The sequence below is a fragment of the Brassica rapa genome, chromosome A10 (assembly GCF_000309985.2).
Source record: "Brassica rapa cultivar Chiifu-401-42 chromosome A10, CAAS_Brap_v3.01, whole genome shotgun sequence".
Taxonomy (NCBI): domain Eukaryota; kingdom Viridiplantae; phylum Streptophyta; class Magnoliopsida; order Brassicales; family Brassicaceae; genus Brassica; species Brassica rapa.
Genome location: NC_024804.2, coordinates 15,572,383 through 15,588,678, shown reverse-complemented (window position 1 = coordinate 15,588,678; position 16,296 = coordinate 15,572,383). Strand labels below are relative to the sequence as shown.

The 16,296-nt window shown below is 38.6% G+C and overlaps 5 protein-coding genes across 6 annotated transcripts; 3 read left to right on the top strand and 2 right to left on the bottom strand.

Moving 5' to 3' along the window:
* The first annotated feature begins 647 nt into the window (after positions 1-647).
* On the top strand, positions 648-3,095 carry LOC103845860 (glutamate dehydrogenase 1). Its single transcript, XM_009122757.3, has 9 exons — positions 648-993; positions 1,219-1,332; positions 1,423-1,644; positions 1,736-1,810; positions 1,885-2,001; positions 2,079-2,329; positions 2,421-2,496; positions 2,573-2,659; positions 2,736-3,095. Exons 1-9 carry the CDS (start codon positions 886-888, stop codon positions 2,919-2,921), a joined length of 1,236 nt encoding a protein of 411 aa, XP_009121005.1. The 5' UTR covers positions 648-885; the 3' UTR covers positions 2,922-3,095.
* Positions 3,096-3,848: 753 nt separating this feature from the next.
* On the bottom strand, positions 3,849-8,367 carry LOC103845859 (casein kinase 1-like protein HD16). The gene is made up of 14 exons (XM_009122755.3): positions 7,905-8,367; positions 6,959-7,362; positions 6,738-6,863; positions 6,520-6,663; positions 6,376-6,431; positions 6,223-6,294; positions 6,040-6,134; positions 5,879-5,945; positions 5,666-5,795; positions 5,223-5,572; positions 4,961-5,135; positions 4,789-4,879; positions 4,369-4,715; positions 3,849-4,264 (listed from the first exon to the last, which is right to left on the bottom strand). Exons 2-14 carry the CDS (start codon positions 7,319-7,321, stop codon positions 4,205-4,207), a joined length of 2,076 nt encoding a protein of 691 aa, XP_009121003.2. The 5' UTR covers positions 7,322-7,362; positions 7,905-8,367; the 3' UTR covers positions 3,849-4,204.
* A 1,972-nt stretch (positions 8,368-10,339) lies between these two features.
* On the top strand, positions 10,340-11,997 carry LOC103845858 (ADP-glucose phosphorylase). Its single transcript, XM_009122754.3, has 3 exons — positions 10,340-10,985; positions 11,148-11,438; positions 11,510-11,997. The coding sequence occupies exons 1-3, from the start codon at positions 10,500-10,502 to the stop codon at positions 11,765-11,767; spliced, it is 1,035 nt and encodes a 344-aa protein (XP_009121002.1). The 5' UTR covers positions 10,340-10,499; the 3' UTR covers positions 11,768-11,997.
* LOC103845855 (glucan endo-1,3-beta-glucosidase 8) lies at positions 11,785-16,120 on the bottom strand. 2 transcript variants are annotated; one of them, XR_004452376.1, is made up of 3 exons: positions 15,223-16,120; positions 12,579-15,098; positions 11,785-12,542 (listed from the first exon to the last, which is right to left on the bottom strand). XR_004452376.1 is itself a non-coding variant. In XM_009122752.3 (2 exons), the coding sequence occupies exons 1-2, from the start codon at positions 15,570-15,572 to the stop codon at positions 13,970-13,972; spliced, it is 1,479 nt and encodes a 492-aa protein (XP_009121000.1). In that variant the 5' UTR covers positions 15,573-16,120; the 3' UTR covers positions 11,785-13,969. The 2 variants fall into 2 exon arrangements, 1 of the variants encoding a protein (XP_009121000.1); XM_009122752.3 differs by having other exon boundaries at positions 11,785-15,098.
* Positions 12,699-13,723, top strand: LOC103845857 (NADPH-dependent aldehyde reductase-like protein, chloroplastic). Its single transcript, XM_009122753.3, has 2 exons — positions 12,699-13,134; positions 13,201-13,723. Exons 1-2 carry the CDS (start codon positions 12,752-12,754, stop codon positions 13,610-13,612), a joined length of 795 nt encoding a protein of 264 aa, XP_009121001.1. The 5' UTR covers positions 12,699-12,751; the 3' UTR covers positions 13,613-13,723.
* Positions 16,121-16,296: the final 176 nt, after the last annotated feature.

Sequence of the window (16,296 nt, the reverse complement as noted above, 5' to 3'; positions counted from 1 at the left end):
CTCTGTTCCGCTGGAAAAGACCAGAAGTCGTTAACCATTCTCCATCAAATGGGCTTACTGGGCTTAGGGCTAAAGAAAGTTCTAAACTATTAGTTTCACTATTGGGTATTGCTCACTTAAGACCTTAATGGCCTTGTAAACGTTTTCTTTTTTGCTCTTAATTTTGAAAGCCAATTTTCAAAAAAAAAAAAGATTTTTTTCTTCTCTTGATTTAATACTTTTATAAATAATAATGTGAATAAAATCTATTAAATCATATGTTAGAATAATAATTAAATAAATTTATACATTTAAACCTCTACGTTTAATTTAGATATAACGTACTTATACATTTGTCGGAAAAGAACAAATATCCGTTATAGTTTTTTTTAGTATTTATGATTTGATTCGTTTTAACGGATATTAAATTATACTATTTGTTTTGTTTCGAAACTTTACGAACATCCGAATTTATCGGATCGAATCGAAACAAATAATGTTCTCTCCTAGTTGTTATAAAAGGGACAATGACTCTTGAGTTATCTTAAAACACGTTCGTCTTAATTACTTGTCTCTTTCATGTTTTAATAATGTTTATTTTTCAAATATAAAAAGCAGAAAATACCCTTATTATCTCATAATTAGTACTAATACTGTGAATAGTATCTTGGCCTTTGTAAACTCCTTTACTTAATCAGCTCGACCTCCACTGAATCTTAATCATATTAATCAGCTCCACCCTCCACTGAATCTTACCTAAGCATAGATCACGTGCAGTGTATACAGTGTACACACTCTCTACTATATATCTGTGTGCATAGTGATCTGTACACATCCATCGTTCTAATACAGCGTTCTGATCAAAGTCCCCAAAGAAAGAAAAAAAGACCAAACAGAAAAAAAGAGATGAATGCTTTAGCAGCAACAAACAGAAACTTCAGGCTTGCTTCTAGGCTTCTGGGTTTGGATTCTAAACTTGAGAAGAGTCTTCTCATCCCTTTCAGAGAAATCAAGGTTCGGTTTTCATCAGTTTCACTTCTCTTTATGTCCAAAGTTCGATTCTTTTTTTTGTTGGGTCTGAAAACTAGCTTAAAGTTCTTGTCGGAAAACTAAGTCCCTTCGCCGGAGATGATTCTTCGCGGTAGATCTCCTCCATGGAGGAGAAAGTAAAATGATTTGATATTAAATCATATAACCGGAACGAACCAGATAATAAACCGGTTATCGAACTTTTTGCAGGTGGAGTGTACCATACCGAAAGACGATGGGACAATAGCGTCGTTTGTTGGGTTCAGAGTCCAGCACGACAATGCAAGAGGTCCTATGAAAGGTGGAATCAGATATCATCCTGAGGTTTGGTCTTTACCTTTATAAATTTCTCTTCCAAACCGGTCAATTCAGTAAGATATGATTTGATACCGGTTATCGGTTAATTTTCTGCAGGTTGAACCGGATGAAGTGAACGCATTGGCTCAGCTCATGACATGGAAAACAGCAGTGGCTAACATTCCGTACGGAGGAGCCAAAGGAGGCATTGGCTGTGATCCGAGCAAGCTCAGCATCTCTGAGCTGGAGCGGTTGACTCGTGTTTTCACTCAGAAGATTCATGATCTCATTGGGATTCACACTGATGTTCCAGCTCCAGATATGGGCACTGGTCCTCAGGTTCTTTAAAACTCTTTCTCTCTCTCTCAAACCTTTTTGTTATTTTTTTAGTCATCTTTTAACGTTTTTTTTTGCTTGGTGAATTTTGTAGACAATGGCTTGGATTCTTGATGAGTACTCTAAGTTCCATGGATACTCGCCTGCAGTTGTCACTGGAAAACCCATTGTAAGTAGCTGTAATCACGGTGTTGTTTTGCTATTTCACGGTATTTATATGAGTGGTAATGATGTTTTGGGTAGGATCTTGGTGGATCACTCGGGAGAGACGCTGCCACTGGAAGAGGAGTGATGTTTGGAACTGAAGCTTTGCTTAACGAGCACGGCAAGAGCATCTCAGGGCAACGTTTTGTCATCCAGGTGAAGTTTCTTTCTTTATTACAGTTCCTTGCGAGTTAGAGAAGGTTCTTGATCGGGTGTACATGTTGGTTCTTCAGGGGTTTGGGAATGTGGGCTCTTGGGCGGCGAAGCTGATAAGTGAACAAGGTGGGAAGATAGTTGCGGTGAGTGACATTACTGGAGCTATCAAGAACAAGGACGGTATCGATATCGAGAGCTTGCTCAACTATACCAAAGAACACAGAGGTGTTAAAGGGTTTGATGGTGCGCATCCGATCGATGCTAACTCGATACTGGTTGAGGATTGTGATATTCTCATCCCTGCAGCACTTGGTGGTGTCATCAACAGGTTTTAAGCTTTGTTTCGCTACACAAACTTACTATTGTTTTTTTATTTTGGAAAGTTTGTTCTGTAACGGTTGATTTTGTTGTGGTTGAAGGGAGAATGCGAATGAGATTAAAGCAAAGTTCATCATTGAAGCTGCTAACCATCCAACTGATCCTGATGCTGATGAGGTTTCATTCTCATTCTTTTTTTACTTAAGAGATTCTCATTGCAAAAAAATGTAATGGAACCTTTTCTTTATCACAGATCTTGAGTAAGAAAGGTGTGGTTATTCTCCCGGACATATATGCAAACTCTGGAGGAGTCACTGTCAGCTACTTCGAATGGGTTCAGGTATGAGTCTAAAGGAACCTTGGACAAACCACAAATCAAACCGTTACTGATGAGTTATTTTCTGGTAATGTGGCAGAACATACAAGGGTTTATGTGGGAGGAAGAGAAGGTGAACGATGAGCTGAAGACATACATGAATCGTGGATTCAAAGACATGAAAGAGATGTGCAAAACTCATTCATGTGATCTTAGGATGGGAGCTTTCACGCTCGGTGTTAACCGTGTGGCTCGGGCTACCGTTCTCAGAGGTTGGGGAGCTTAAGATTCTGTGTTAAAAACTCCTTTTAATAAAACGAGCACATCTCTAATCCTTTGTCTTTGTTTTTATCATCTACTTTTGGCTTAGAGATCCTCTCCTGAGTTTATAACCAGATGATGCTTGTGTATGTAATAAAACCATGGACCTATAATAATTGATCAGTATTTTACTCAATTGATAATACCAAAGTATCAAAAACTAATTCTAGAATACATTTTATCATCATCATGATTCTTAGACGCATTTTTCATTATCCAAGTTAAAAAAAAAAAAAAAACAGAATCACAAGCTAAGGCTATATAGATTAGTATCCTCTCCCTCGGCCTCTGGAGAATCCTCCACGCCCCCTCGGACCACCTCTGGAGCTGGAGAATCCTCCACGGCCCCTAGGAGCACCTCTGGAGGAGGAGAATACTCCACGGCCTCCCGTAGATTGTCCCCTGCAAGAAAAAAAACATAACAAGACTCTTGTTAAAGACTTGTACTTACATTGTCAACAAGTGGGTTCTACTGCTTAAGAAGTGTGGCTTACTTTGGTTGAGGAAGGAATCTTGCGAGAGGAAAAAGCTTAAGAGCCAAGAGGCTCGATGTAGAATTTATCCCCTTCAGCCTATGAGGTGGCTACAATACCTTCCATCATCTTGACTGAAAAGAGCTGAAAAAGGAATCAATGCTTTTAGTATTGTTAACAATATTTTAAAAATGTGAGCGACTTCTTAGTGTTTTCATCAATCATATACCGGTTATAACAAAACCGGTAATTTAAAGTGCCTTCGAAGCAGACAGGTTAACCAAAACCGGGAATATGATATCTGGTAAGACATAGATTCTTTTCATTTGTTGTAAATAACCAAAGAAAACAGTTAAGACGTAGCCAAACAGAAGCTGAGACTCAGTTACCAGCTCGGTTTGATTAAAGACGGCTTTGGATAGATAATACGCTTATGTTAATGAAGTTTTGTTTGCGTTTCTCACATATATTTCACTTAGTTATCAGACATCAAAAAACAAGCAAGTGGATGGATGATAACAATAAATAAGCACACACTTTGAAGGCTTCAAAAGCCCTCAAAAACTTATCTCTATTACTAACTCCATCTTCTCTTTTGTAACTTGTTACATACATTAACCAAGACACATCTATTTCCATTACAATTCAACCAGCCAAACAGGCTGCGTCTCGTTTTTACCTCTTTTGATTGGGGGTATTATGACGATCCATAAGCAGCTCTAATTGTCTTTGGCTTTCTAACTGAACATATGATGTTAAGTGTCGTATCAGCAGTTCAGCACACTGTCCTGCCATAGCATACTGATGCAATGTACAGATTTTTCGCCCATTTCTCCTGTAAAATATCAAAACCAACATCGCACAGGTTTTAGTTTCAGTATATGGAAACAGAACAACAGCAAAAAGATCCAAACTTTGTTCAAAAATACAGAAACCCACCTTGACATGAGTACTTGGAAAGGCAGTGGTCCGAAGTGTCTCCTGAGTTTCATCCATCATTTTACGTTTTGGTATGCTTAATATGAAGGCTGCTTGATCTGCAGTTGCTGCCATTGATGTGATTCTGTACCCACTCTCCCACCTCCTATGTATTCCATCGCTTGGGTACAAAAAGTCCAGCTCCACCACCTGATCAGAGAAGCCAGAGTTCCTCGACATTACCACGCCCCAACGATTACCAGCAGTTGTCATGGAGGTTACATGAAAATCTTCTTTCCATTTCTTATTTATCCACTTGAATGGAAACGAGTCACTCACTTTGTATGACTGCTGAGTATAAGTAGTTCCTACCAATTTACAACAAGTAGAAATAAGTAATGAAGACTTTGTGTTTTTTGTTTATTATTCACTAACACTAACCTTTTGACATAACAACTAACGAGCTCCCGTTATCTGCACCAGCTATGGAACTTATATAGTAGTTCTTTTCCCACTGTTCCATAATCCAATCCTGCAGAAAGAAATAGTTAGTTACTAAGTTATTACAGAACAGACTGTTTCCTAATTACTTCAACTCATTATTAGTTACTACCTTGTGCAGGAAGACCTTTGACAACTCATAAACTTGAGAGGTAAATCCAGTTCCAGCATCCATAATAAGGGCCCAGAGATTCGCTGCTGATGCTACACAGCTAATCAAAAGACCATCTTCATTACCCTTCTGTACATGCTGGCTCAGTCTTGTCTCTGCAACATTGTAGTGATATCTACAAAGGAAATAACAGTTAGTGAGGGATTTTCTTAATGAAGGTTTTCGAAAACTTTCAAGTAGTGTATATGCAAAACTAGTTTACCTCTGTTTCATGGGACGACGAGCGTTATAAACTGAAATCCATTGAGTGGCAGGAGTGCCTACTCTGATCTTCTTCTTCGGCTGTTCATCCTCTTCCAAATTAAGAACCAGTCTTCCACGCTTTTGTCCAACCTTGAGAGCCCCATCGATTCTAACTGGTCTAGATAGAGCGCACGGCTCAATTAAAGTATCGAAAATCGAAATAAGCTTTGCGTAGTTTGGCTCCTCGTCAAACTTCAGATTAGTAACTGCCTCAAGGAATAGCTTAAACGGTGGTGGACAGAAACAGCACATCAACTCAGGAGAAGTTGACATCTTTTTCTTGCAAACAAGAAAACTCTTGTTATCACCCTGCCAAAAACATCAATGGATGCATATAAGTCACTAACTACATTGAAGAAGATAAATAGCTGTAAGTTCATGAAAGGAAGTAAAAAAACAGACCTGGTAACCTTGCCATGGCAATCTTCCCTTCAAGAGAAAAATTAGAGTATAAGCCAATGACTCAAGATCATCTCTTCGACTTCCAGTACGTCCTAGATGTGCATGAACACTTGCATACCTTACAGTCCCCCTGTATTGCCAAACATTATAAACATGTAAGGAATAATATTATATTTTTATATGAAAACGGTAAAATACACGAATGAAAAATACCTGAACACATCAGGTCTTTGATCATATTCAACATGCAGGCCTGAGTGAGTATCTTTCCATTTTGATGCTGAAACAAAAGAAAAGATTATGTGAAAACTAATGTAAACATCAAGTGAGACATTGTAGCAACAGAAGAGAAGGTACTAGTACATAAAACTCACCTAGACCAAGATCGATAAGGTAGAGTTTCTTCTCATCTGCTGTTCCGGGTTGACCGAGTAAAAAGTTTTCAGGCTTCACATCTCCATGGACAAACCTATTGTGGTAAAAAAAAATCGAATTATTTCCTTGAAAAGAATGAAACTATTAGAAAAGAAGTAAGCAAGAGAATATTTTTCGCTAACCCTTTCATGTGAAGTTTCTCAAGAATAGATATGGACTCAACTGCAATGCACGCTACCATGTTTGGTGACATCCTGCCACATGTCATGAACATGGATCACATTAAAAATCTTGCAAAGAGAAGAAAATGTGGTGAAAAGAAAAGAGAATCTTACGATTGCCCTGAAGAGTTCCAAACATCCCAGAGACTCGGACCAAGCATGTCCATGACCTGAAATATTTATCGAAACGTTTCTTAATACAAATAACAATGGCCAATCTCGCAGTGTATTTGATAAAGTTCATACTAAAATACATACAAGGATGTAAAAGTCTCCTTGACGACCCTTATAATGTACAGCAGGAACTCCATAGCAACCGTTGAGATTACTGTACACTTGCCACTCGTAAGGTGGACCAAAATTGCATCCTTTGCTATTTTTGTGCTCAAATTTCAAAGCCACCTGATAAAGAAAACAATAGTCTATCTCAATATTTGACTTCTTTTAAATCTTAAGTATTCTTCTTGACAACATACCTCAACTGCATCAGGGCCAATCCTATCGCTGCCACCACTCACCCTTCTACCGACAAAAACTTGACCAAAGCCTCCTTTACCGAGTTTCCTCTCAGTCTTATAAACAGGAGAGCTTCCAACTTGTACCTATTACACAAAGAAGAAATCAAAAATTAAGCATCTCTCTCAAAAGAAAAAATCTTTTTGATGGAATGTCATAAGATTAGGCATTAAAACTTTACCCTTTCAGGGACTGGAGCTGTGCTTGGATCTTCTTCCACACCAACTACCTTCTCTGGACTACCACCTTCCATGGCGATACCCTTATCAGCTACCCCTTGGACTTGATTAAAAGCAGGCTCGCCTACAGGCTCTGCCTCTAAATCTATTAACCTGATGCCTCGACCCCTACCGGTAGCACCAGTCGGTCTTGGAGGTGCAGCGGCTTTGGCTAAAGCTGCAGCGGTTCCTCTTCCTCGACCACCACCACCACCACCTCTTCTCCTTGTTGTAGTCTGACGAGGAAGCTCAATATTTTCCGCCTGTTCAATCGCCTGAGGGTTAGGTTGTCTCAATCTACGTGCTCCACTTCTTAACTCTGGCATTCTTACTCCATAGAAAAGACTAAGAAAATCTTTTACGTAACCTGCAGCATAAAGAGAGGGAGCAGAGGGTAACAATTTAGTTGACCATTTTTGGCATTACCTACACAATATACAAGAGAGGACACTAATCTATTGTGATAGCAAGTCTTTAGAGAACCTAATAGAATAAGAGAAACAGTGGCTTGCACTTCGAGCAACCTTTTTTTTTTCCATCAACTCACTTTATTGTAGCCATTTCTAATCAAACACATAAGCAAACAAAATCACAAGCAAATGTAAACCAAGTTCAGACCATAAAGTCATCAGCTTTGGCCCAAAAGTAATCAAAACCATCGTTAATCTCTAAGAAACACCATCAACAAGAGCCTAATACTCAAAACATATTTTGACCAAACACCATGAATACAAACTTTCTGCTGATTCTCATCTTCACAGAAGCAGCATAAAAAGTAATATTTTAAAAAAGAATCAACAGGTTGAAAACATCCAAAAACAAGATCTTTTATAAAAAAACACAAGTAAAAGACTTCAAAGAAAGAAAGAAAAAAAAAACATTAAAACAAGATGTCAAAAACATTTCTACCTGAAACGATTAGAAATAAGCCTTCGGAACGATGATCGGACTATGATGATGATGGAATCGATCCACAAAAACAAGCCTTTCAGATCTCCAACAACGGCGATTTAAATGTTGGAACTTTGTAGCTGGATGTGAAGCAACACTTGGAGAGACGTATATATAAATAGAGAGACAAAACTGTAGATAGATTTTGGGTGTTAAATAACGAAGACGAAGATGGAAATACAGATGTGAGGAGGTGCAGATTTGGGGAAGTATTGATCTTTCAGAAAATTTTCTGGCATATATTTGGTGGAGATTTTTATTTTATTTATTTTTCCTCGAGAAAAAAAAAACTATATAAATTTTGAAATTAGAAAATTCTAGTCATGTGTGTACTTACCCGGGCCGTACCATTACCTGTAATGTTAATGGTCTGATTATTGCTGTTTATCTTTGGGGTTGGTCGTATAGTTTAATCTTTTAAACCTTGTTTATATAATATTTTAACACGTTCGTACGCATGTAATGGGACTTGTCTTCAATACCACGTTCACGTGTACCCACATACTCTTTACGCAAAATACAAAAAAAAAAGAGAAATGAAGACCAGTGTAAAATGTAGTTTCTTTTGTTTTTTTGACAAACGTGAATAATGATAATTAGTTTCTGATCTGATCAAACTTACGAGAATTATCTGTAGAATATACTGTGCAGAACATCTATATATATATTATTAAAACTGAAGTACATTTGAGAGTTGTTTGGAAACTTGGATAATAGTATAAATGAGAATTATTTGGAAACATGGATAGTAGTATAAATGAGAATTGTTTGGAAACATGGATAGCAGTAGAAAATAATACTTGCTTATCTTAATTGATTTTTTAAAAGATTTTAATTATATTGTTAATCAATTCTAACCCTTCATCTATTATATTTACTAAATAAGTTAATATCATTTATTACAGAAGTACAAAACAAAATTTATTTGTTTTCAATTTTTATTTTATCTTTTACATTCATTTTTCTCAATTTTAATTATTTCTATACAAAATTCAAATCAAAATAATAATTTAAAATTAATTTATATAAATAATTGATTCAAATATATATATATATATATATATATATTTTAAGAAAATTTACTAAAATATTTTCCAATAACCATTTAAAAAATATTTTCACTATATATAAGAAAAATACAATACATAACTTAATTAAAAACACCAACTTAAATTATGGTTTTTATATTTCATATTAAGTTTATAAATATAATATATGTGATTATTTATATGATGGTATGTATAAAATAATATTAATTATATGATTACTTATATTATGGTACATATAAAATATGATTAATTATATGATGACATATATATGATATATAATAGTGACATGAAAAACAAAACTTATTTGTTTTCAATTTTTTTATTTTATCTTTTACATTCATTTTCTCACTTTTTAACTATCTCATTAATTATATTTACTATAATATTTTGCCAGGATTATTTACATATTAACTATAATAATTCGACATATTTGAATGAAACCACTCTATTTGTGATAAGAATTCAAAATGGTTGACAATTTTTTTTATTTACTTATGTATCGGTTAGACATGGACATTCGGATAACTATTTAGCTACGAGTTATTTATGTGGGTTATCATGCTTTTTGAGTTTTGAAACTAGACTTCATTTCGGTATTATAAATTTTCATGTGTGTTTCGAATCGGGTCCAGATGAATTCAGTCTTGAAATATACAAACCTACAAATATCCAAAAACTAATGTATTTGACGCTGGTACGGATATTTGTATGAAAAGTAAGAATATTAACCGATTCAATTCGGGTATGTTGAATTCAAATTAAACTAAAAATAACCAAATAACCAAAAGTAATCATATTACTCTATTTGATTCAGGTTCGATCATGATGTATAGAAATCTAAAAGTACTTATGCAATTAATTATATTATGACACATATAAAATATATAATACTAATCATAAAAATAAAATATCAATTTATAAGAAAGTAAAAATTAACACCCGCACGGGCGTGCGGGTCAATCTCTAGTTCTTTTTAATTTCAAAGTACATTAGTGTTCCTCTCAGGGTCTAGGGACCCTAGGGCAAAAAAAAATTTTTTACTCTCTAAATTTATATAGAAATAATGTTTAAAATATTTTTAAAATTTAATCAATAATATTTTGTAATGAAAATAAAACTATATACATATCAAATAATTTTGGGCCCTTTTCAATTTTATTTATTGTATTTATATTTTTTTTTATATATAAAAATATAGATTTATAAAAAATTGGACTCCTTATTTATCATTACTCGGGGGGACACGGGTTTGGATCCGGGACGTTCGTACCGCTTCTCCCCCCCTTGTAAGCCGGCCCTGGTTCCTCTACCAAATAATTTCCTCACCGCGTGTAATAAAACAAGTTAAAGCCATGTCGCTTTCTGTGAGAAGAAGGCATATTAACTGATTTTATAAAGTTCGGTTCGGTAAACCGATCGGTTAGATAAAATTATTCTAAACCGATCGGTTAGATAAAATCCTTTTAAATGAAATCGCAGGAGTGTCGTAGCTAGTGAGAGAAGGATGGCGTCACCGACTGATCACGGCGGCGACTCGGTTGAGACTCGGTCTCCGGAGCTCAGAAAGGATCCGGTGACTAACCGCTGGGTCATATTCTCTCCCGCCCGAGCTAAGAGACCGACTGATTTCAAATCGAAATCTCCAGAGAACCCTAATCCCAAACCTTCCTCTTGCCCCTTCTGCATCGGCCGCGAGCACGAGTGCGCTCCGGAGATATTCCGCGTCCCGCCGGATAACGACCCGAATTGGAAAATCCGGGTCATCGAGAATCTCTACCCGGCTCTAAGCAGGAATCTCGAGACCCAGTCGAAGCAAACGGGTACGAATCGGAGTATCGTCGGGTTCGGATTCCACGACGTGGTGATCGAAGCTCCTCTTCACTCGATTCAGCTCTCCGATATCGATCCGGTGGGTATCGGCGATGTTATGATCGCCTATAGGAAGAGGATCGAGCAAATCGCGAAACACGATTCCATCAATTACATTCAGGTAAGGAGTAGCTTCCGTAAAAGAAGCTAACTTTGACACGTGGCTTAATCTGTAAGCTTGATGTGTTCTTTAGCTTTCAATGCTTGTGTTAATGTGTGGATCTTTGTGTTTGCTTACGTGGCTGCAACGATCAAACTTGGACTTGTTTTTGTATTGTGAAAGGTGTTCAAGAACCATGGCGCGTCGGCTGGAGCATCGATGAGTCACTCACACAGTCAGATAATGGCTCTCCCTGTTGTTCCTCCTACAGTTTCTTCACGACTTGATGGTACGAAAAGTTACTTCGAGGAGACTGGGAAGTGTTGTCTTTGTGAAGCTAAATCAAAACACTTTGTGATCGATGAGTCGTCTCATTTTGTTTCTGTGGCTCCTTATGCTGCTACGTATCCCTTTGAGGTTTGGATTGTTCCTAAGGATCACTCTTCCCACTTCCATCATCTTGATGACGTCAAGGTAGCTTTTTTTATTGCTGCTAAGTTACATTTTTTGGATTGTCACCTCACTTTAGTTTTGGTCACTTACAGGATGTTGATCTTGGAGGACTTTTGAAACTCATGCTTCAGAAGATTGCAAAGCAACTAAACGACCCTCCGTATAATTACATGATCCATACTTCTCCCCTCAAGGTGGCAGAGTCACAGTTACCTTACACGCACTGGTTCTTACAGATCGTTCCTCAGCTTTCCGGGGTTGGTGGGTTTGAGATGGGCTCAGGGTGTTACATAAACCCAGTTTTCCCGGAGGATGTAGCAAAGGTTTTGCGGGAAGTTAGCCTTGCTTGAATCCGGTTTTGGTTCTACTAACCTGATGTTCTGAGGGAAGTCATTGGTGTGGAGTTTTGCTTCTTTGAGAAAAAATTGCTCATCGTCTTTGTTTCATCTGTTGAAGAAGATGTTTGAGCTTTGATTTAAATAACATTGATGTTAACAATACATGTTAGTTCTTTTGTAATAAGCTGAGTTACCTTTAAACTACGTGTTAGATTCACACATTGACTTTTTCATCCCTTCAAACATTCTGAGACAACTAATCCTTGAACCAAACCAAATTCTCCAGTGTCCCAGCTCCACTAGACGATGCTTGAACGTCAAACATTGGCGTTTATAGAGTCCCAAAACCTTGTCATGTCGCTAGATAACTATGCAAAAACAGAGGAAGATACATGTTCCTACGTGGTCAAAGAACAGAGAATCTTCCATTTTGGTGCACAAACAAACCAAACCTTCTTGGATCATAGTTGTGCCACTGCATGCAATATTTGTCAATCGTTAATAGATAATGTAGTCTTCTTGACCATTTTAGTTGGTCTCAACAAGCAGATAGAAAAAGACTGACCCTGATGCTTACAGTGAATAGATACATTCTCTGGGATATATGGTTAGCTATGGTGTTTGTATATGGCAAATTATAATGGCTAAACAAGCGGTGGACGGTGGGCCAAGGAGAGATGCGGCTGCAGCCGCTGACACAAGCGCAGGCTAGTCCTTTGCTCTGCATGTGCTTGTTCCCTAGCAGCATGACAAAGTTTATTCTAATAGAAGAGATGAAGAAAGAAAACTCTAGTTGGTTGTTGATCAAAAAAGAAAAAGAAACTCTAGTTGGTTCTACACAAATATATGATCAAACATTCAGACAAGAGAAAAACAACATGAGATATACAAAGTCTAAAAGAAGCCACGTGGCAGACATTCTCGACCCAAAACAGAACACAGTCAAAACCAAAAACACTGAGTCAGTTGTCGTCCAACTGATTTTAATTGGCCCTCATGGCTGCAGCTTCTTCTCCGCCGTACTCCCTCGCCGGCCGAGTCGCGATAGTCACCGGTTCATCTCGTGGCATCGGCCGAGCCATAGCCATACACCTCGCCGAGCTCGGCGCAAAGGTAGTCATCAACTACACCACCAGATCCACTGACGCCGACCAAGTCGCCGCTGAAATCAACTCATCCACCGGTGCTGGTCCGGAACCGGTAGCCGTCGTGTTCCGCGCCGATATCTGGGACTCAAGCCATGTAGAATCTCTCTTCGACGCGGCGGAGAAAGCCTTCAACTCGCCGGTTCACATCCTGGTTAACTCGGCTGGGATCGTCGACCCCAACTACCCCACCATCGCCAACACTCCCATTGATGATTTCAATCGCATTTTCAGGTCAAACTTTGTTTCTTTTACATTGTCTGAATATCAATGACTATCTTGAACTGTTGTTTTGTTCAGGGTGAACACGAGAGGATCATTCTTGTGCTGCAAAGAAGCTGCGAAGAGGCTAAAACGTGGAGGCGGTGGTCGGATCATACTCCTGACTTCTTCCTTAACCGAGGCGCTAATCCCGGGACAAGGAGCTTACACAGCATCTAAAGCAGCCGTAGAAGCAATGGTGAAGATTCTCGCCAAGGAACTCAAAGGCTCAGGGATCACTGCAAACTGTGTTTCTCCAGGTCCTGTCGCGACTGAGATGTTTTTCAGCGGGAAGAGTGAGGAAACAGTGAGGAGCATCATCGAACGGAGCCCTTTTGGTAGGCTTGGTGAGACCAGAGACATTGCTCCTGTCGTTGGTTTCTTGGCTAGTGATGGTGGTGAGTGGATCAATGGCCAAGTCATTGTTGCTAACGGTGCATTCCTCAAATGATTTGTGTCTTAAAAGTTTCAAATTGCTATATTGATGCAGCCGAAGCTACGAAAATGCAAAGATATTTGTTTAGTCTAAGAATTCTCGAATAAACTAAAGCATTCTTGAACTCGTTGACATCTCTATAGATCAATCAAAACAAGAAACAAAGATAAGACTCTTAATTTTATTTACCAAATTATAAAACTAAATAAAACAATAAGTCTAAAATATATATATATAACAAAATCATAAAAACCCTTAAACAATTGATCTGTATCATATATGCCTATATGGTATTACAATCTCCTGAAGAAGTTTGATATGTATATATAATGGTCACTCAAGAATCAGCAGTATAGTAGTACAAACAGGAGCTCATAGTGCCATAAAGAGCAGTAACATACTAACCAGACCGAACCGGACACTAGAACCACTATACATACAATGCCCTGACGTTGGATCACCAATCTGTATAGGGAAATTACACTGATCTCTCGAAATATTCTTAGTAGTAATCATCGCAAGCCCTTCAAAGTCACAAGCCTCCGCCTTCTGATTCTGCACCTGAAAATACATATTAAACGCATACGAAGCGTTCCCAACCTCATCAAGATTCCCACAAGAGGAACCATACCCCAACGCAGTACAGTCAGAGAAAGTACACGCGTAGTTCACGTTATCTCCAAGCTGGTTAGTACTGTTGCTGAAACTGATCGCGTTAGGATTCAACATACACCACTGATTCTGCAAGTACTGAACATTCTGAGCTCCTGTCAAGGCCTTCTTCTCACCTTCCCCTGATAAATCTGCTGGAAACTTCGGCTGGCCATCGTACTTGAATATACCCCAGTGACGCTCGAAGTTCCCAGGAGCTATACTCTTCGCGTCCTCGTCGATGAATCCGAAGAGATACACTTCGATGTAGCCGGGACGCATAGGTGTTCCTCTGTTCGCAGCTAGCTTCGGGAGAAGGCCCGCGTAGAAGCGTTCCGCGTTTGGGATGTTAGCGTTCTTGTCGCCGTCCGTTGGCCAACCAACTTCTCCTACTATAACAGTCATGTCTCCGTGTCCTAGCTCTTTGAGTGAAGCCAAGAGCGTGTCGAAGTTGGCGTCGAAGACGTTAGTGTAGACGACGCCGTTGCCGTTATCGTTGACGGTGTTTTGGCCGTTGAAGAAGGCGTAGTCGAAAGGGAAGTCGCTGCTTAGGTAGAGGCTAAGGAAAGGGTAGATGTTGACGGTGAAGGGAGCTTTGTTGTGAGCTAAGAAGTTCACTATGAGTCTCATCTCTTCGTAGATGTCTTGTCGGAATCTCCCCGCGGATGGGACGGGATTCTCCGGGGGAGAGCTGTAGACGTCGGCGTTTGAAGGTACGGTGGCTTTGATGAAGTCTCCGACTCCTGCTTCGTTTAGTGCTTTTTGGATGTTGAAGAGTGCTGGATACGTTAGGTTTATGAATGATCCGTTGTAAGATGTTAAGAAGGGTTCGTTCCCTACGGCAACGTACCTGCCAAGTAATTAAATATATAGTTAAAGTTTCGTTCCAGCGGTAGTTCGAACCGGAGACCTCTGACACAATGGGCAAGAGCTAACGATCTCTATGTTAGAATCAAAACTTTGTTGTTACTTACTTGATTTTGATGTCGTCGTTGAAACGAGTGATGTTTCTTCGGACCCAGTCTTTAGCTCTGTTATAGCTTCCCATGGCTTTGAGCTGGTCGTTAGGGATTGCAACCATTACTTCGATGCCGGAGCCGGCAAGAGCGACCATGGTGTTTGTGTCTGCGTCGAAAAGCTTTACTTTTTGTACGTTGTTGTCTTTTAACATCTGTACTACTGTCTTTGGAGGGAGCTGGTGGGTCGCCATTGTTCCCCAGTTTACTCCCAAGGCTGAGACGTTGCTGGAGAAGAAAGATAAGGAGGAGATGGTGATGCAGAGGAAGATGACGGTGGTGGTGCTCGGTTTCCAATGATTACTCATTTTGGTTGTTTACTCTGGTTTTGGCAGCCTCTAGAAGAAGAAGAAGAAGAAAATGAAGATCTGAATGATCTTCCAGGATTGTTCTGTGCTTTGCGGGAAATGCGTAAAATCGAAGAGAAACTTGCGATAACAGTTGGAGGAATTAATAACCTTCAGAGTGAAGAAATTGATATTATATATTTGTTTTTGTTTTCGTTTTCTGTAGTAACAAGAATAAAACAGAGAAAAAGAAGAAGACGTTCAATAGTACACGTTAATTTGAAATTGTAATAACAAATCTGAATTTGTTTTATGATTTTCTTGCATCTATGATCTATCTAATAATTTGGAGTTTAAAGTCGTGATACAATCTTAAAGTTTAGAAGTTTGTGACCAATAAAGATGACTGTGGATCCAAGTGAAATGGATTTAAATGATTGTCATAATAAATGTAGATCTGTTGAGGTTCTTTTTATATATATTTACCGTATTTGGTCGGTCTTTACATGTTTTAAGAAAAACGCAAAGGGAGGTTGCTTGGGGTCTAAGTGATTGGCCCGAAGAACGCGACGCCGCTCGTCAGGTCATCTCCAAAGCGCGACACTCTCCACATGCTCTTGTGATTACGAAATTTCCACAGATCCACTAAACAAGCCCATACTAATATTTTAAGTCACAACTCAGTTCTCTGTATTTTGTTTTCTCCAATTTATTAAACCGACACTGCATAATCTTAGGTACATGC